The sequence below is a fragment of the Dromaius novaehollandiae genome, chromosome Z, assembly GCF_036370855.1.
Source record: "Dromaius novaehollandiae isolate bDroNov1 chromosome Z, bDroNov1.hap1, whole genome shotgun sequence".
NCBI classification, from domain to species: Eukaryota; Metazoa; Chordata; class Aves; order Casuariiformes; family Dromaiidae; genus Dromaius; species Dromaius novaehollandiae.
Genome location: NC_088132.1, coordinates 10,441,740 through 10,460,455, shown reverse-complemented (window position 1 = coordinate 10,460,455; position 18,716 = coordinate 10,441,740). Strand labels below are relative to the sequence as shown.

The window sequence follows — 18,716 nt, the reverse complement described above, 5'->3', positions numbered from 1 at the left end:
CCTTGTCTGCATTTCTTGTTATCTAATTTCTTGTTATCTAATTTACACTTGCTTTGTATTTCCTGTGTTATTCCCAATCCACCGATATCCTTGGTAATCACCATCTGGCTGCAAAAGGCGCCACCAGCTAACACCATCTTACATAGCAAAGAACACTTCACACTCAAAGCCATAATTTTAACATGTGCTTTAGCCTCTGTTTATAACAGAGTACCGAACAGAGGAAAAACAAGCATTTACATTTTATATAAGCCTTTATTTACAACTTGTTTAACAACTGTACACTCTTCAGTAACCTTGGAAGCATTAGTGTATTCCACTGGGAAAAATATTAAACATTTTAATTCTAATGATCATCACTGAGAATTTTTTGTCTATATACAGATATGTATATATTAATACTGCTACCATGACAATCTGGTAGTTACAGAATTCATAGGTGAACTGAAATGGGAAATTAATGTTTTGACACTCTAGGAATCCATTTTCTTACAGAAAAAAATATATCACTGGCAATTTCACAAACAGTTACTTTGATAATTGGTCAACACTTAATTCAGGACTGTCAAACAAGCTGCTATTAAGAAAGTAAAAGAGTTTTCTATGCAGCACAAATGAAGTTAGTATATCAGACATGCTGGAGATCACTTCTGAGTTGCGAGCTGGCAAAAACATCATGACAGAGGTGCTAGGCTAATCTAATTCAAACAGCCAGCTCGTTTGCTGAAAGTTACTGGCTCCACCTGGCATTTCTCTGCTGACAATTTTTGTCAAGCTAAACGTACTTACATATAAATGACTTCAAGCTCAAGAACAACTGACACAGTCTCTCACGTGCACAGACCACTTGGAGAAATGAACCCCGCTTCACCCCGGGACACCCACCAGACAGGCGCAGCAAAGCCAGCCACCCCTCCACCACGTACGGGAACACCGGCTTTGGGAGACCCGCACCAGCAAGGCCTGGGAAGGCGCATGGTCCCAAGCACAGCAGCACTTGCAAACGTGATGCAAACCATGCCTGTAGGCACCCAGTTCAAAGAGAAGTTTTGCTAATACAGCTTGCCCTAAGGCTTAATAAGGCATCAACAGCCAGGACCCGACAAGACCCAAATCCTTTAGCTCTGCAGGACTCAGTCTGACCGAGGTGCTCCCGCCTCTGCTGCGGGAACACAGGGCACGTCCCTGCTCGGGCCTCAGATCCTTCCTACGGGTCAAGTCAGCCTTCGCCACTCCTGGATCCTGGTGGACCAGGAAAGACATGCTCCTGCCTCCTAAACGGCAGGGAGCCTTCCCAGACTGCTGTTGGCCAAAGAGCATCTGGCAGCCACAGGATCTCACCCAGGAGAGAGCAAGCCTCACCCGCTCTTCGGGATCTCAACGTTCGTCTGCTGCACGGTCAGCCTGGCGCCTGGTCCTCGGCTGCCCTTCCCCTCCCCGGGGCAGCCACCTTCCTGTGCAACAGAGGTGGGGACGTGACCTGTTCTTTCTCCAAGTCACGCTGCACATCGCTACCGAGACGGCGGGTATCAGGGTCTCTGTGGACCGAACGAGCGCCAGGGCCTCGGAGCAGGGGTTGCAGCCCTGCCCAGAGCCGCCTCTGAGGGCCAGGGACGTGCTCCGTCTGGTGACCGGGAGGGACTGCAGGGACTAGCGGGCACAACATTTCTCCAGCACGGGGACGCTCACGTGAGAAACGGGGCTCGTGGTTACAGCTGTGGGCCTGAGCGCACAACGCCAGTCTTGGAGTAAGCAGAGTAAAGACACGTTTGTGTTTTTGCAGGATTAAGATCCAAGTGAGCAAGAATGCGGTTTCTCTAAAACTGGACTTAAACCAAACGACATAAAGTACTCATCATTCACTCTTTTCAGATTTTTTGGCAAGTCCTATGGCTTAAAAGCCCCGTCCCCCATATGTTACACACTAACTCCTATACAATAAATGTCTTAACCTAGAACACAACAGCACTTGCTCATCTTCTGAGTCTTGCCGGTGCTGGATGTCCAACACAAAATGAAAATACAGTAGTACAAATGTGCAGATATTTAAGAATATTAAATAAGCAGCTTTTTAAATTAATATAGGCAGCACAAAGCATTTTGAGTTACACTGTCTACATACGGCAAAAATCTTATCGCGAAACTTCATAATACAAAGAAACAGCCATGCTAGTGCAATTGGAAATGAAATAGCTAAGACTGGGATAAGGGAAAAAAGATAATAGTACAGGTTAAAAGATAAACAACCCAAATTATAAACTGGCAAGGACAATCTGCATAATACTGAAATTGTAGACTGCTTTCATACTTGTTATCTCCATTCATGTTCTTTCCTCAGATTGTTTAACAATTGTACATAGATTGGAAAAAAAGGTCTCAAAGAAACTTACGACACAGCTAAAATGTAGACAGAAAAATACAACAGCCACAAACTACTGTGTATATACATAATAAGCAGGCAGTGTCTGTGAACAAAATGCTGCACAATAGTTTGCCTGGCTCGGAGATTATCGGATGAATCTTGCCTGGTTTTCTAAGGAAGATGGGCTGGCCAAGCAGTGATTCATTAGTCATTTCTCCTCTGAGAACACCTTCTTGGCTTTACTTTTAATTAATTAAAGATTCCAAGCAGATCCATTAAGGGTGCAGTTGCTTTAAAACTGTTACAGTAACCAAAAGGTGCTTTCATGAACTCACTGAAACTAGACTTTTATAGTTCAGTACATGAAAATGTTGCAGGAAGTCTGCGTGTTAATACTGTTAATCGGAATTAAGTGGATAGACAGAAGTAAAATGTGGAGCTGACAGTGCTCTGTCAGTTTGCAGAATGACTTCTGTGGAGCTCTGAATACTGGATTTTCTCTCTTCTAGCCTCATAGGAGACTTTTTGTGAAGAGAGAGAGAAAATAGAGGTGGGAAATGGGAAAGCCACTCCCCGAGATGGTAAGTTTCTCTGCAAGTGGATCTCTCGCTTTGAAATCAGATGCCCGTGAGTCTTAAGTGTAGAACTGGTTAAGTTTTGGTTATGCAGTCTGGACAGAAAAGCAAGTCATGCACTGAACAGTCCCTGTTATAATAATGCTGCAGGTCATGCAACCACATCACTGCAAATAAAGAAAATAAAGAAGAAAGTTAAAAAGCAGCAAACATATCATTACTGTTAAAATGAGACAGAACAGGTATTTTCAAAGCAGTTTAGAAAGTCCATCTCTACTTAAGAGTTGTGCAAATTCATGGAGGAAACCTCTTTGCTAGGCCAAATCTTCAGCTTAACAGGAAGATTAGATGACAAAAATTGGAAGGGGCAACAAAACAGATTTAGATACTTTCTAATACAATCCTAAAGCACACTACTCTCAACTTACACAGCTATGGAAATTAAATTCACACAGCTATGAAAATTGCTCGGGCATTCCTGCTGTCTGTGAGCATGATCGATTCAAAAAACCAAAACAGAATATTAAGGGAAAGGTGCCTGTCCAATGCTGTGTATGGCTGTATGAAAAAGACAGTCAGGGTCATAACTGCTCTGCCTGAGCCTGCAAGCTCCGAGCACCACAGGAGACTTCTTAAGCATTTACTTTTCAACGTTAATCCTGTGCGTGATGTTAAAATCACATCACTGCCATGTTACACTAGCAAGCTCGATGGCATTTCACACAAATACAATTTTTAATCACAGGAAAATTAGAGGAATTCCAATTCAAATACGCCAAGCAGGAGCCACTGAACAGTCCAAGGAGCACATCATGATGCAAAGTAAGCAAATCCACGTTTGGAAAGGAAAAGGCCAGATTGGCGCACTGCTCCATCCCTGCTAATATACCCTCTTTCTTGGCCAGTGTAATTGGACAGGTGGAATGCTTCCCTAACACTGCTGTGGTGGCTTCAGGTCTCCCCAGTAACACAAATACCCCTACACAGCAGGGCACAGCTCTATCTGTTCGTTCTGATTTTCTCCCATCTCGCTGTGATGCAAAGAGTAAAACAGCTTCACAAGACTGAAATCACACTGTGTGAATTGTCTCTCTTCTCCCCTTCCCCTCTCAAGTATTGCACTGACTAAAAATGATTCTAAGACAGTTCCTGTGACAAGAAAAATCCAGGTTAAATACATCCAGGAAAACATTTATAATTAAAGTCAAGGACTTACTGAAAAAAAACCCCCAGTCTTTCAGTTACAAATCCAGTAGTCTGTGTATCCTTCCCTTTACCTTCTCATCCACCAACCCAGAACTAACCATACTCTATATACTAACCATAGTTGGAAAGCACATAGGAAGAACAGGTGTAACAAATTAAATGAAATAAAAACAGAAAATACTTCAAGTTAAGACATTTGAAGAAGAATTTGAGAGTGTATTTTGAATAATTATGTCTAAAGTGTGTTATTGTGCTTGCTTAACACTGCTTGTGTGCATGAGGTTACAGAGTTCAGGATTAATAATATGAAGATTATTGTAGTTAGTCTATAAAAAAAATTATATATTCAAGCTACATAAGTGCGTATCAGCCCTACCATGTAAAAATGATTATAGCCTATGCCTTTATTCTCACCTGCATATGACCTTGTTCAGACCTGCCATGTAGTAGCACTTCATGTATCCTCTTGCACGTTAACAGAACTGACATTATAGGTTTGTCTTTGAGTTGTTGGTACTTTTAAGAGGTCTTGTAAACTCTGGAGAGTATGGTCTCTTCCAAGAATACAACAAATACCCTGATTCACCTGGGAACATATTAGTGCCGTATTCTGACTAGAAACTTTTGTCTTGTTCTAGAATAAGTGCCCATTAATTTCTTTCTCTTGGAAAATTGCCTGAAATCAAACAATGCTTCTAAAAGCTACCCTGGTGAGGCAGCAACACTTCAGGAAATGAGAGAAACATGGAGAGCAGACGTGAGGGTACAACCTGTCAGCACAACTTGTCATTGCTTCTGTGGCTTCATCAGAATGAGACAATTCATTCCACAGAGGATCTCTCTATAGATTAGTGATTCTCTTTCTTGCTTCCCTTACCAGCCCAAAATATAGTAAAAATAGCTGAAGGCTCATCGCTAGCCTAGGGGATTATTTCTTAGTGAGAAATTACCCTTCACTATTCAGTGCCAAATCTCACTTGCTACTTCATGATTTTAACTCCTTTAAAACGTCCTTAACTTCTCCCTCTCCTTCTCTGTTCCTGTGTTTTTTCAATGCACAGACATGACCAGGACACCTCCAGCCCATCTCAGCTGCCTCTCCTTTGCACCTTGCCAGCTCAGAAGGTACCTATCAACACAAGAACTTTTAATTCAAAGCACTTTCACACAAGCCAAATCACATATAAAGAATAGCGCGCACACTCTCTAGGCAACTACTTCTCTTCTGATCAGACTGGTTTTGGTCCTAAGGTGGACCAGGCTTTCTGCAGCCACTGATCTGCTGTCTCTAAGTATTACTCTGTAGCACAATCACCAAAGCAATTAGGACAACACAGTCTACTTACTTTCAAGGCCAGCAGTATACACCCTTCCCAAATATTTCTACCAAGGTTCTGCTTTAAATTATCTGCCTCCAGATTTTTTTTCTTGTGAATTTTCTAGCTTCATTACTTATTGACTTTTAATGTTAAATTTGTTTTCCACTTTTTCCCTCTACTATGGTGTGTCCTTCAGACTTTTTAAAAGAATCTCTTGCCATTGTACCTTCCAGTGCTGTATTAACACCACTTTACATTTTTATAACTCTTATAATCCCAGATTAGTAGATTATACATTTGAAAAGTGTGACCTTGCAATGTCATGTTTATTAGTATCCCAACATTTTAGTGACACTGCTAAATGAAAGCTTTAAGACACGTCTCATAACTGGAAATATGCTCACCCTCCTGCTTACTACCCTCTGATAAGAGAATTATAATCTAATGCTTCTGTAAAACTTTAAATTACATAAAGAACGTTTTATTCAAATCCAAAGCAAAAGTCTAATGTTTTCAATTGCAATTATTTTCTCATTCAGTGTTACTCTGGGATTGTCTCCTGCTTATTTTAATGATCTTTAATGATCTTGCTAACAACTGCTAACAACAGTTGCTAACAACTTGCTAACATTCAGCCTTCCTGATGATTTTCTCCTCTCAAAGCCCATGTCATCATTAGGGATTCAAGTTCCATTTGCAAAATAACCTAACCTATATATGTGGAAATACTTGCTGTTGCCATAGTTCAGATTTGTGCCATGCTACAGTAATTAACAGCTCTTCAAACTGCTGATAAATGACCACTTTTGCAAAGATTAAAATAACCTTGTTGCTCTCTCTAAACCACGACAGTCTAACTTCATCTAATTGTAAGGAACCTCTCCAAGGCCAAGCAATGAATAAAGTCACCACCAGACAGGAAAGGCTTCCTGACTGTCCTGCTATAGCCTCCATTAGCAACGCTTTTCGTGTTGTTCGGATCATGCTCTGATACCGGTAGCAAGAGAACAGCAGCAAGAGACTTTCTTCTGACTGACAGATGGGATCTGCTTTCAGTCTGGAATCAACATGCAGTGTTAAGGAGCCTGAAGGTTATGCTAGCAGTTTTACAAACACATACACAGCAAAGAGCACCATAGGAAATTCTTGATTTGCCATCTTAGCTAACTTATTTAGAGATCTGCTTCAGAACCATCCCACTACCTTGGCAAGGCCAACAAATGAAGAGCGGAATCTGGGCCATAATAAACTTAACAGTGAAAACATCCATTGGCTTCTAATATATGAGGACTTCAACTACAGCATTTATCATGAGCTCCTACTGATCCACTGGCTATGATTTGATACCAAAACAATTGGCTGTACTGCCAATGTGTTCCTTCAGTGTCCCATGGGACTGTGGGTTTGCCAAGTTTTCTTGGGCTTATCAATCTACATTTATTCACTACCTAATTCAATGAGCTGGTACAGTAAAAACAAAAAACAACAAAACACCTCGTGCTCCAGTTTTCTATGAATGCACAAGAGTAGTCAAGGAAAAATAAATAAATAAAAGGACAAAACTACAGAAGTCCTCAGGATCTCCAAATAATGCAATGAGAATGACAGTAGAAAAAAAAACTCCAGGGATTCACTGTATCAGATGCAAGAAGTCTTAGATTGCTGTGCCTGATGAAGACAATTTCAGACTTATTCACATAGGGAAAGCCTCCAACATTTAATCAACTGCAACTCAAAATTAATTAAAAGAAGAACACTTCCAAAAGCTATTTTGTTTCATCAAGTTTTCAAACTATAGCCACAAAGCAACACGCTAATAGATATACCAGTCTTTTTGTTCTCAATGAGCTACTCTGAACAGCTGCATGCATCTGCCTCCTCCCCTTTCAAACTCAGGAAATCAAGCCTTATTTTTATGTATAGCCTGCAGAGTCACTGAGAAGCTTTTGCCATTCTTCTGGACTTTGAAAGAGGGAAGAAACAACACAGGAACAAGGCAACACCATCAGTTGTGCTAAGAAGTTCTCTAAACCCTTGACAGTGATAACCTGGACATGTGGCTAGGATCCTACGTCTAATTTGACATCTCTTCACCCTTCTCCTTGCTGACATGAAGTTGGCTTGTGGAGATGTTCTGAGTGCAAGCAAGGCTTACTGCATCAATTCTTTGCTCCTACCCTACCTACGCTGTGAGATCATGCAAGATTTCACTTCATTCTTCTGATGAAGGGGATAAAGCCAGTCCAGAATGGGGCTGGACTGCTCAGGTCTGGGAAGGGATGTGTGTCGAGGCTGTATGCAGTCTTAAAACCTCATTCATCGCACTTCCTGCTTACCCGATCTTTAAATTGTTAAATTTGTAATGATTCACATTTTCATTTTAACAGAATGCTGAATGTGTCACACTGCCAGCCTCAATTAATACAGCTGTTATAAAGAAACTATTTCATAAACTATTCCTTAGAAACTCTTGATTTCCTGAGATCACAGTTCTGTCATAGTTCAGTTTCTGAACTACTCTGTAAGTGACATCCCTGCAGCATGACTACTTAACTGATTTAAAGGAAAATACACACTTTAAAGTATTTCCTGATAGAGGAACCTCTCTCAGCTATTTATTCACACAATACAGGTGAGGGAAAGGCCTGAAAAATTAGCTAACCTTGGTTTGGGAAAGTTTGTCAATACAACATTACTGCCAAACACAGAGTCCGTATTCTACCTAACACATATGTGCAAAAATCCACAAAAGTCAGAATTAAATTATCTGACTCTGAGTGCAAAAATACTTCCCTCATCAATCCTTGCAAAAAGTCAGGATGTCTGGGAAAGAAAAGAATCTCCACAAAGACAGTAAAATTCAGGTACTGTTTGCTTCATAGGAGAGAGGAAAAATTAGCCACTTTCAGGACATTTTTCCTCACAGTCACTAAACAGAGGAAAATCAAGTGGTGAAGATGATAATATTTTGCAATTATCATAGCTACAGAAAACATCAACACATCAACAAAATCAAACTCACTAAAAGTCTTCTAGGAGGCTACCAACTGGAGAGTCTTATACACAAGAGAACTGAGGAAAAGTAAAACCTACTTGCACATGTCAAAACACAGGGGACTTAAAAACTGCCAAATCCTCTTAAATTTTCTTGACAGCTTACATATACTACTTACCATTATGATTATCATAAAGCAACAACAGCAACACTCAATGTAAATTATTTCAAATGCAATGAATATAAATTTGCCAGTGCTCCTTGTACAAACAGAAAGCCACAAAACTTGCAGAAGTATGACTACAAACTCAAGTGACATCAGAACAGCACAGGATTCCCAATAGCTTATTTCCAAGATAATGAGAAGTACTTTGTAGCTGTTGTACAACATTTACAGCTGTGTGCTCTAACAGTATATTTTCCTTTGCACTATGGGTGGGACACACTATCTTTAAATTAAACTGTTTCAGTTTATACAGTACTTGGAATATACATGTCATGATCCAAGTGATTAAGTGTTGATATCAGGAAAATGGGGAACTTGAATATTCTTTTTCATAACGTCTAATTACATGTGCTAGAGCTAACTCTTCATGGACGTATACAAGCTGGACAAAACACACAGCCTTGAAGACCAGAAACTATGCTCCAGCTCCTGAAGAGTAAACATATATGAGCATTCAACTGTCATCTTTTATTGGCATTTAATTCAAATCTCCAGGAAAATATCCTTCCAGACAGATCCTTGGCACATGATTTAGGAATATATTCTTATGAATATGAAGCTTCTTGTAAGTAGTTATTGTACTGAGAGAATTCTCTTTTGCAGCTTTTTTCCTTATGTTATTACAGAAGGTATAAAAGAGAAAATGTTCATTAGTAGTTCATCTGTACAGGTTCTTATTCCCTGAAGTTATGCTCTGAGCCACTGTTTCAAATACTGCACTACTTGCAAGGCTACCTAACTAGCAAGATTCCTTAAAAGAAAAATAATGAAGCTGAATCCTTTCAATGAAGATACCATTCTTGTTCCAGGGAAGACTTAATGATGTTCACCACCTGCATTCAAGAGAACCATCCACACCCAAGGATTAAGAACTGATGTACGGAACAAGTAACAGAAGCAAGTGCTAAAAAGCAAGGAACTCAAGGAACTAAATTCCTGCCAATCACCATTAGAAGACAGAACATACGACCTACCAGAACTGGATATAAACAGATTATCTTTACAGGTATTTCCGTAAGATTGCAGTATGATTTTACATTTTTAAATACAATACAAATTCTGGGGAATACCAGAATTTCTATGAGTTTGGGAATTCTCAAAAGACAAAAGTACTTTCTTGATCCTGACTGACAACTACTAGGAACAGCGGTAAAGCACAGAATCAGTATTACTCTTTTTTTGCTCTTACATATACAGTGATGAATAAGATTTTTTTTCTTGGAGGGAACTATGGAAAACCCTGCAATGTCACATCTTATGGGAAAATGAAAGGTAAAAAAGAGGAGACACCACAAAACAGAAGATAAAAAATTCAACAAGTACAAAAAAGGGATGAAGCCGAGAGAGAGAGAGAAAGAGAGAAAGAGAGAGAGAAAGAGAGAGAGAGAGAGAGAGAGAGAGAGAGAGAGAGAGAGAGAAGCAAAAGCCAAAACGGAGGCTTCTAATTAGTGTTAGTTCAGTGCCTAACCTGTCAGAGACTTCTGCCTATGATCAAAGCCTTGGAGACAAAATGGTAAAGCAAATGTTAAAGTAATATAGGAAAGTGTTTTTATTTTACTGTGTAGATTGTATTCCATTTACTTTAGGACATGCATCTAATTAATAGCAAAAGTAAATTAAATGATTAGACAAATTTAAGAGATAAAACCTCCTGTTAAAGTCTTGGTATCTCTTTCTTTCACAAACAGGCTTTGGCATTTTGGTAACTGACGGAGCTGGCCAGATAAAAATAAAGAGAGTTTTAAACATCCTTAGGTTCATTCTCTGGGTGATATAAAACACCATAATCTCAATCATGAACACCAAATTCATGGAGAGAAATCGTCATACTTGAACTACATTGCACATATAACCTGCAGTAATACGTTCTTCAAAGGATTAGAATGGAGTGCACAAGAAGATCAGATAAAGAATTTACAAAAAACAAAAACTGCCATCATCTTGCTAGATAATCTGTGAGTTTTGCCCCATTAGCATTCTGTATCTCATTAAAAGACAGCAAAACTAATATCACCTTACTGAGATATAGAAATACATTGTTACTTTTCTGGACATGAGATATTTTCCCTATCTCATCTCATCTTGCACGCATAGTCCAGACATGACGTATGTTGAATTATTAAAAAGAATTTTTAGAAAACCAGTTATTTCCAGATCTGAGGAATAAAAGAAAAACTTATTTGCAGTTAACAGACTTCAGCAGATGTTTAGGTATTGCTGGGGAAAAAAAAAATCAGAATTGAGAGAATTTTTCAGACATACGTGAATACATTTCTTAACCTAGATTAGAACAGGCAGTATACTCAAGGATAAAACAGTACCTACAAATGGCATTCACTTTCAATCTAGGTCTGCCGGTTTTAATGATCCTTGGCTCATTCCAGTTTTAAATTAATACATATTTTGGAACGTTAACAAAAGCTAGAATGTCTTTCTCTGAAGGGATTTATGAAAGAAAATGTCTTCACAGGGGAAAGCATTAAAATAATGGAAAAAGGACAAATTCAGAAACTCAACATGAAAGAAAAATATTTGAAACTGAATTTCCACAAAATGTATGTGTACAAAACATTCAGCTAATACTCAGAGGTCCCTTAAGTCTTATCAGTTCTTTGACAAATACAGTAAGGAGAGCACAGAGTCACCCAGGAGATACTGAGAACTTTGTAGGGCCAGGGCCTCATTTAGCAATAGGGACCGTCATCTACCCTGCTGATCAACAAGAAGGTGCCATAATGAGAGTGCCATATGATTAGTCAGCTACATACTAAAAAGCTGGTACAACTAATGACAGCCAGTTTTCAAAATCAGCAACAAACTCACCTCAAGGCACTAGTACCATTAGTAAGGCAACTAATGTAATCATAACCTGATTCAATATACGAAAAGCAAGTCTTTTAGTAGGGGATGAAAATTAGAATACATTAATATCTGAAATATTTCTCTGGGCCTTGATCCATTATGTACTATTAGTCCACAATTACAAAATTTTAAAACAAATGCCTTCTTCTAAAGGGATGATGCTGTAGCATATGAGAGCACTGCAAGTATTTCTTAATCTTTTATAATACATATTAAGCATATATTTGGCCAAGAACAATGGGATAAACCATTTGAAAATACTCCTCTGTCAACAAACAGGTAACACCAGTTGATAAACAAGCAAGATATAAACCATTTTTAGGGAAGAACAAAAGAACACCTGAAGAAAATCATCCTGCTTCCCTAATAGAGGCTAACAATAAAGCAACCTTTGTATACAGGAGATTAAAAAAAATAAACAAACCACAAAAAAAGAACTTTCTAAAAGCGATGGCAAAGGACATTGCTGGATGATCTTGTTGCAAATGGTAAGGTTTTTGGCTGCAAATGTATTTCACAATAATATACACTGGTTTTGCATTTCCTGTAATGAGTTTTCAGACTTTTTTTTTTTAAGCAACAGGTTGCACCACAATAAAAGCCCAACTCCTTTTGAACAAATATAGTCTTATAAAGCATAACAACCCTTGGAGGCACAAATGCATCAACTGTGACAGGAAATTTACATTGTTACACAGCCTATGTGAGGCTTTTCATAAGAGACCAGGCTTCGTGCAAAAAAAAAAAAAAAAAAAAAAAAAAAAAAAAAAGACTCCATTATTATACAGCACTCCTCTAGATGTTTTCAAAACTTTGGCACACTCAAAAAGGCAGAAAAAGAGAGAGATGGACTCCAAGAAAACATAATCAAAGGGCATTATAGAACAATGAGAAACCATAACAAAACCCTCTCCTGAACTGAGAAATAACAGTGGTAACAAGGGACATAGACAGAGAAGGGATGCTGGTTGGTTTTCCTTGAATGTTGTCATGTGCAACAGAGGTGGCCTGGATCACAGGGCAGTTTTCTTTCTAAGGGCAAGGCTTCTCTACCTTGCTGTTGCGGGCTGGACATGACCGGGGTAAGATCTCCTTGTGCTCGTGGCTTGCCTCTGTCTAGCCAAGAAGGACTGTCCCGAGCCTGTACTAGCCAGTCTGTCTTCTGCTGCTTTTTTATGCAGAGTCATTCCCTATGAACAAAGAGAAACTTATCAGAGAATACCAACACGTAACACTGAACACACCACTCATTTACATCTTGTTTATTTTCTCTTCTTCACCAACACCAGCTATCCTAATTTCAATTTCAGACATGAAGCATTTTATTTCTAAAGATGAGGAGGCTAAGAAAAGGCTTCCTGTTCCTTTTCAGGGTGTTCCTTCAGAGTAACTGTTGAGACCCAATGTCTCAGATCTGAACACGTGCTTCTGCACACGAACACGGAGTACCTGAACTAATCTTTTGAAAAGTGTTTTCCCCTCCAATGCCCTTCAGGAAGCTGGGCTAGAAGAGCACTTTTCTAAATTCATCTTCTGTGAAAGTACCAGCTTACTAAAAATGGCAGGAGCTCATTCTGAGGGAAAATATGTTTTTAGCAGAAGCCAAGATCTGAGAAGTTTTCTCACTGTTGACTAGCAAGAATAAAAGGAAGGGGAGAAAATAAAGGAAAATCTTGACAAGCTTGAAGAGATGAGCAAAGCTGTGATGTGTTGTAAAAGCAGAGGTTAACTAAGAGGAAGAGGCAGGTAAAGGTATCCTCACTCATCTTAGGGTTCAGGACACTCATCATGAATCAGAGAAGAAAGTAAATTTAAGCATTAGAAGTCAGTATAACTGAAGGGCTGGAATTACAAAATAGAAATCTGAGCCTCCTTTCCCTTCACAATGTGCTGTTTCTGATTTTGAAACTTCAAAATGACAACAAAAAACTTGTTTCATATTCTGAACTCTGGTTTAATTTGCTGTTTTCAGAATGACTTTCTTCAGCTTTGTAAAGTTTATTTGATATATTCCAAGGTTATCTTGAACATACAGGAATATACTCTTATATAGTGATGTCTTAAGAATGATTAAAAGCATTGTCTTTGTGTTTGTGTGTCAGATAATACATTTCAAACCGAAAAATTGTAGATAAATGCAGACTGTGAGGAACAGTACAGAAACAAGTAATTAAATTAATCTTTTCATTTGTTTAAAAGTTTGGAAATTCTTACCATATTGTACCAGGCACTAACGATAAGCTTCTCCTCCATTTCTCTTTGACTCTTTGTTTTTTCATATTCTTTCTAAAAAAAGCCCCAAAAAGCATACATTTAAAACAAAGCATAGTAAGTATTAGAGATGCACAGTCAATACCTAAAAAACACCATGGAAACACAAAATATCTACTGAAAAGCATGGAGATTACCTCTAATGAATGAAACAATCTGTCCTGTTCCTGCAACTGATTTTTCAAAGCCTGAATCTCAGGAGCTGCACCTTGGTTTTGTTTAGGATCTAAGGTACGGATGACCTGTGAGGCAAAACCAAAGTTTGTTTTTAATTAAATACTGCAAAAGACAACTAACAGAAGGAAAAGACATCAAGGAATCATAACCATGTAAGGCAGGTTAAGAAATACAAAAATGACTTTTATATCAACGGTAAGAAATGACATTCCAAAATGTGAAACAGAGGTATATACAGTTTTAAGAGGCTGACTAATACAATACAATCTCAACAGTCAGGATGATGAAGGCTTTGTCTCTGAACACCAGTCATGAAGTGTTAAGAGCATCTGAACTGTTCTCTTACACAACTGTCAAACAAAATTGCTGATAGGAAAAACTGACACGTAAGAGGTTCACAGAAGCAGTTCCTACCTCACCTGCACTATCTTGGGACCATGCTGGAGGAAATGTTTTCTCAGAAGTCCTTCTTATAGCTAAGGATTATCTACCTGTTTCCTGTCAATTTTTCACTCAAAGTTCACGATCTGTTAAGACAAGGAGCCTCCTGCGGTGCATGCACGATGACTAGCTAATAAACAAGATGAAGCGACATCCGGTGATGTTCTTACATGACATCCACTGCAGGCAGCATTTGAGTGCTAAGAAACATGGAGCTAAACAAGTCCAGCAAAAGGTCTAGATTCCTAGATTTGTCCTAGAAAATAGCAAAAAACTTCCTAACAACCTGTGGATACATGGAGAGAGACTTCACATCTTTTGCCTTTCCACCTATTTTAGAATGGGAAGGAACCCAGGCACTGAAACAAAAATCCTTTACATTTTAGTAAGTCAATTTTACTGGATAATACTCATGGAGGATGCCTCATAAGAAAGCGTACTATGGTTCTAGGAAAATATGTATTAGACTTAAATGTAACTTACATAATGGAAGGCTATAATGATTGTATCCCTCATCATGAAAAAAAAAAGGTGAGAAGTTGATGAGAACACCACAGAAAGGTAACCTAACTGAAAAATAATGCTCCTATTGTATAAGACACTCTACCTTAACATAGTACTTACAAACCAGTAAGTCTTATTGAAAGAGGAAATCATGCCTCTCTCTTTCATTAGAATACTCAAAACCAGACAGCAACACAATGTATAAAACAGAAAAGACATATGGTTTGCTCAGATTTCAAAAAAACCTTTGAAATGTCACAAGAAGTCACTTAGGAAGCTATGTTTGAAACCACAATATCGCCATTACAAAGCTGACAGTAAACCCACACCCTGAATTTCATGCTTTAATAGTAGCCTCCTTCTCTCCAAAAGCATATATGAAGGAGCAGAGAAAAAAGCTGAAAGTCAGTAGACCTCTTATAGGTGGCTGAGTTAAAAAGATTACTTTATTTATAAAAAGGAACAAAAAAAAAAAGTACATGCTAAAAGGGTTTCTAAACCAGAACATGAATAGAAACCAGGGCAGGAATAGAAACCTCTGGCTGTAAGCTCCGAGGGTTATGACTGAGAAGAGCTTGGCAGAATCCAAAAAAAGAAGAAAAAAAAAAGATAAGCAATTTATATGTGAGCAATTAAATCTGAATGAAATATACAGCAGCTAAAAGCTGCATTTGTAAAAAGGTGTATCAAATTATTTGCTCCAGATAAGAGAAATATTATTGACTTGGACCACAAGAAGCCTACATCACCCAGAAGCACATGTAAGAGGGATGCAGCCATATGTAAAGGAAGAACAAACTTTTCCTTCCCTCTCCACCCATTAGTGTCTAGCAGAACAAGTTACACTGATGAAAAGCAGAGTCTGCTGGTTCAGTTGTGCCTATTCTTGGTGACACTCCTGTGTGTACAAAGAAACGTAACTCTTCATGACAACTGTGCCAAAAGTCCCATGCACAAACGCCAATTAAAAAGCATTTCTGCTCATAGAGCTTTCTCTTTTTGAGTCGGTATATATGGGTCATTTTCTGATTCTGCAATACGGCACAGATGTTTTGGTTGTACATCTCTTGCTACTGTAAATACAGATACCTCATTTCATTTTATTCCTGTGGAGTGATATAGTACAGCCTATCAGAGAGGGATCATTAATAAAGAACAAAACCACTTACACTTTTGGCCTTTTCCAAATACTTTTTGTATCGCTCTTCCATTTGCTTCATTTCTTCCTCCTTTTTCCGCAAAGCTTCTTGTAATTCTTCAATTTTCAGTGCTTTATGTCAGGAGATACACACATTGAAGAGTGAAATAATTATATTATGCTTATTTTCATGCGTTTAAGCAGACATTAAAGGCACAGCTAGGAATTACTTCAGTTAAGAAAACCTTACATATGGAACCTTATATAGAAGATACAAAAGGTTTCATAACTAAATGGTTCAGAAACACACAAAAAATGTGTACCCCTATATCTCATTAGCTAGTTGTTCTGTACAAAATTTTTGCTTTCTTAATTTAGGAAAAATTAAATAAAAATGGAATCATAAGTCAATGCCATTACTGAACAAACTTACAAAAATGAATTTGTTGATGTATTTTAGATTCCAAAATATCTTAAGTATTGTAACTCAAATAAATAAGAGTTTGTTTATTCTAAATGAGAGGCAGGATTCTGGGCATGCGGGAGTCTTGCTTGGATCTTCTACACTGTAACACTGAACAATGTTTTGTGACAAAGAATTATGACATGAAAATACTCTTTTTTTTCTCCACATCTTCTCAAGCAGCAGTGCAGACTAGCAGGACTGTTTCACTGCACAACCTTTTCCTTTGCTTATATAAAAATATGCTGAGCCACTATTGCTTGTACAAACTATGTATCATCTCAGATCTCAGAAAAAGATCAGTTTCAGCATCCTGGATCAAACAGCGTATAACATTGGTGCCTGGTTCTCAGACTATGTTAGAACGTGTCAGCTTCATTTTGCAATGTTCAAGGTATAACCAAAGGTACAAATATTTTTATCCTATCAAGATAAGCACTCAGACCTGGATTTTTAAAAAGCAACTTGTAATTCCAGTAAAGTAGCTACAGAAGCCTTAATATGTCCTAGTCAGGTACTCAGAAAACTGCTATTAAATGCTTTCTCACATTCAGGCTTATCAACTTTGAAATGATTACATATTTCTTAGCTACTCATGAAGTCCCTGAACTTCACCAACAGTTCTAACATTTTTAAGAAATGGAATTTTATAACATGTTCTGTGGTTTTAACTCAGCACTAATGAAAATTCTTTTTGGATCCAGAATTTACATAATGAATACTAAAATGGTAATCCAATCTTCCCAGACCTTTGCAAGAATAAAACTGCTTTGGTATTAACCAGATAAACTACACTGCCTTCAAGCATTTCTCTTTCTCGTAATAAGCAGACTTGAAAAACAGCAACCCACCTTCTTCACTATTTCTTAGGAAATAAGTAGAATCAACAAAATAACGTACCCATCAGCCGTTTACAGCCGGATGCTGAGGTGTGGCTGCGATCTGATCTATTGGCCAAAATGCTACATTCTCACTGACCAATGTCCAAAAATTCTCAAATTACAATGCAAAATTCACTCTGTAATCTGAAAACATACTGAAGTAATATATACATTGGGAATAAAAATAACCTAGAGATGGCAGCAAGAGTTTCTTAAAATAGGGTATCAGGAAACTTGACACAGTTCTTAATAGCTGAGGTTAGATGACTGATGATTAACAATATTGACTCAGTATTTCTATGGCCACTGTCATTTCTTACTATGGTGGGGTCTAAAACATGATCTACTACATTTCAAGTATTATAAGTATTTTTTTGGTCTCCATAACCCAGAAAAACTAACAACACACTATAATTGCCATTTAAAATGGACATTTTGTTTGTCTTACACCTTCTACAGATATTACAACAAAAGACCTTGACCTGCATACAAAATACTTGACAATGAAAAGAAATGGTGCAGGTATCAGTAAACTCACAACTGTTATTACATCTTGGTTCCAAGTCCTCAATAATAGCTCGTTTCTTCTGTAGTTCATTGTTAGCTTCATGGAGCTTCTCACTGTTACAAAACACAAAAGCACATATTGTTTTCCCAATATTCTTATTGTGCCCGGATGAACATTAAGTTACAGAAGTTAAGTAATTAACTTAATTAACTTAATGTCACCTAATTAAGTGACAGAAAATACCTCTCATATAGTCACTGTGATTGACTTCTGGCTGTGGGGTTTGAGGACAAATGACAGGTGGATCAATGCCACCATGGAAGTGTTTGTAAGATAAACTAAAAAGGCAGTACAGTATATAGATAACTGTAACATACAGCTTCATTCTCAGCCTGCTTTAGAACTTAGAGTAAATTGTACAATGCATGCTTGAAATGAGCATTGGTAATAGAGATTACATTAAGAAACACTGGCTTAACCCCAAAGCAACAGAAACTATTTTGGTAAGCCAGTTAATAAGTGAATGATTCTACACATTTTAGTAAACTGTAAAATTAAAGCAGTGCAGAAATAGTAGAACAAAAAGCTAACAATAACTAAAATATTATCTTTTATGCCGTAATATAAACTAAAAAGTAAAAAAGTAAACAAGCAAAATGAGCTATTCCTCTTGAATAAAGATTTACACGATGTTAAGTAAAGTTTTCTAACTGCCACAAAATGATGGTTTCTGCACAGCTCTTTCTACTTCGGCAAAGGTTTTCTATAAGAGATGGAATAAATAGCTA

The 18,716-nt window shown here is 38.0% G+C and overlaps 1 protein-coding gene across 3 annotated transcripts in view; it reads right to left on the bottom strand.

Annotated features, from left to right (window-relative positions):
* Positions 1-235: 235 nt before the first annotated feature.
* HOOK3 (hook microtubule tethering protein 3) overlaps positions 236-18,716 on the bottom strand; it is a 90,378-nt gene continuing 71,897 nt past the window's right edge. For all 3 annotated transcript variants that reach the window (XM_064501973.1, XM_026098539.2, XM_064501975.1), the window contains 6 exons: positions 17,959-18,041; positions 16,108-16,208; positions 13,954-14,058; positions 13,760-13,831; positions 12,599-12,735; positions 236-3,104 (listed from right to left, as the gene is read on the bottom strand). In XM_064501973.1, coding sequence (XP_064358043.1) covers positions 3,089-3,104; positions 12,599-12,735; positions 13,760-13,831; positions 13,954-14,058; positions 16,108-16,208; positions 17,959-18,041 — 514 coding nt within the window. In that variant the 3' untranslated portion in view covers positions 236-3,088. The remainder of the gene's footprint in view (positions 3,105-12,598; positions 12,736-13,759; positions 13,832-13,953; positions 14,059-16,107; positions 16,209-17,958; positions 18,042-18,716) is intronic.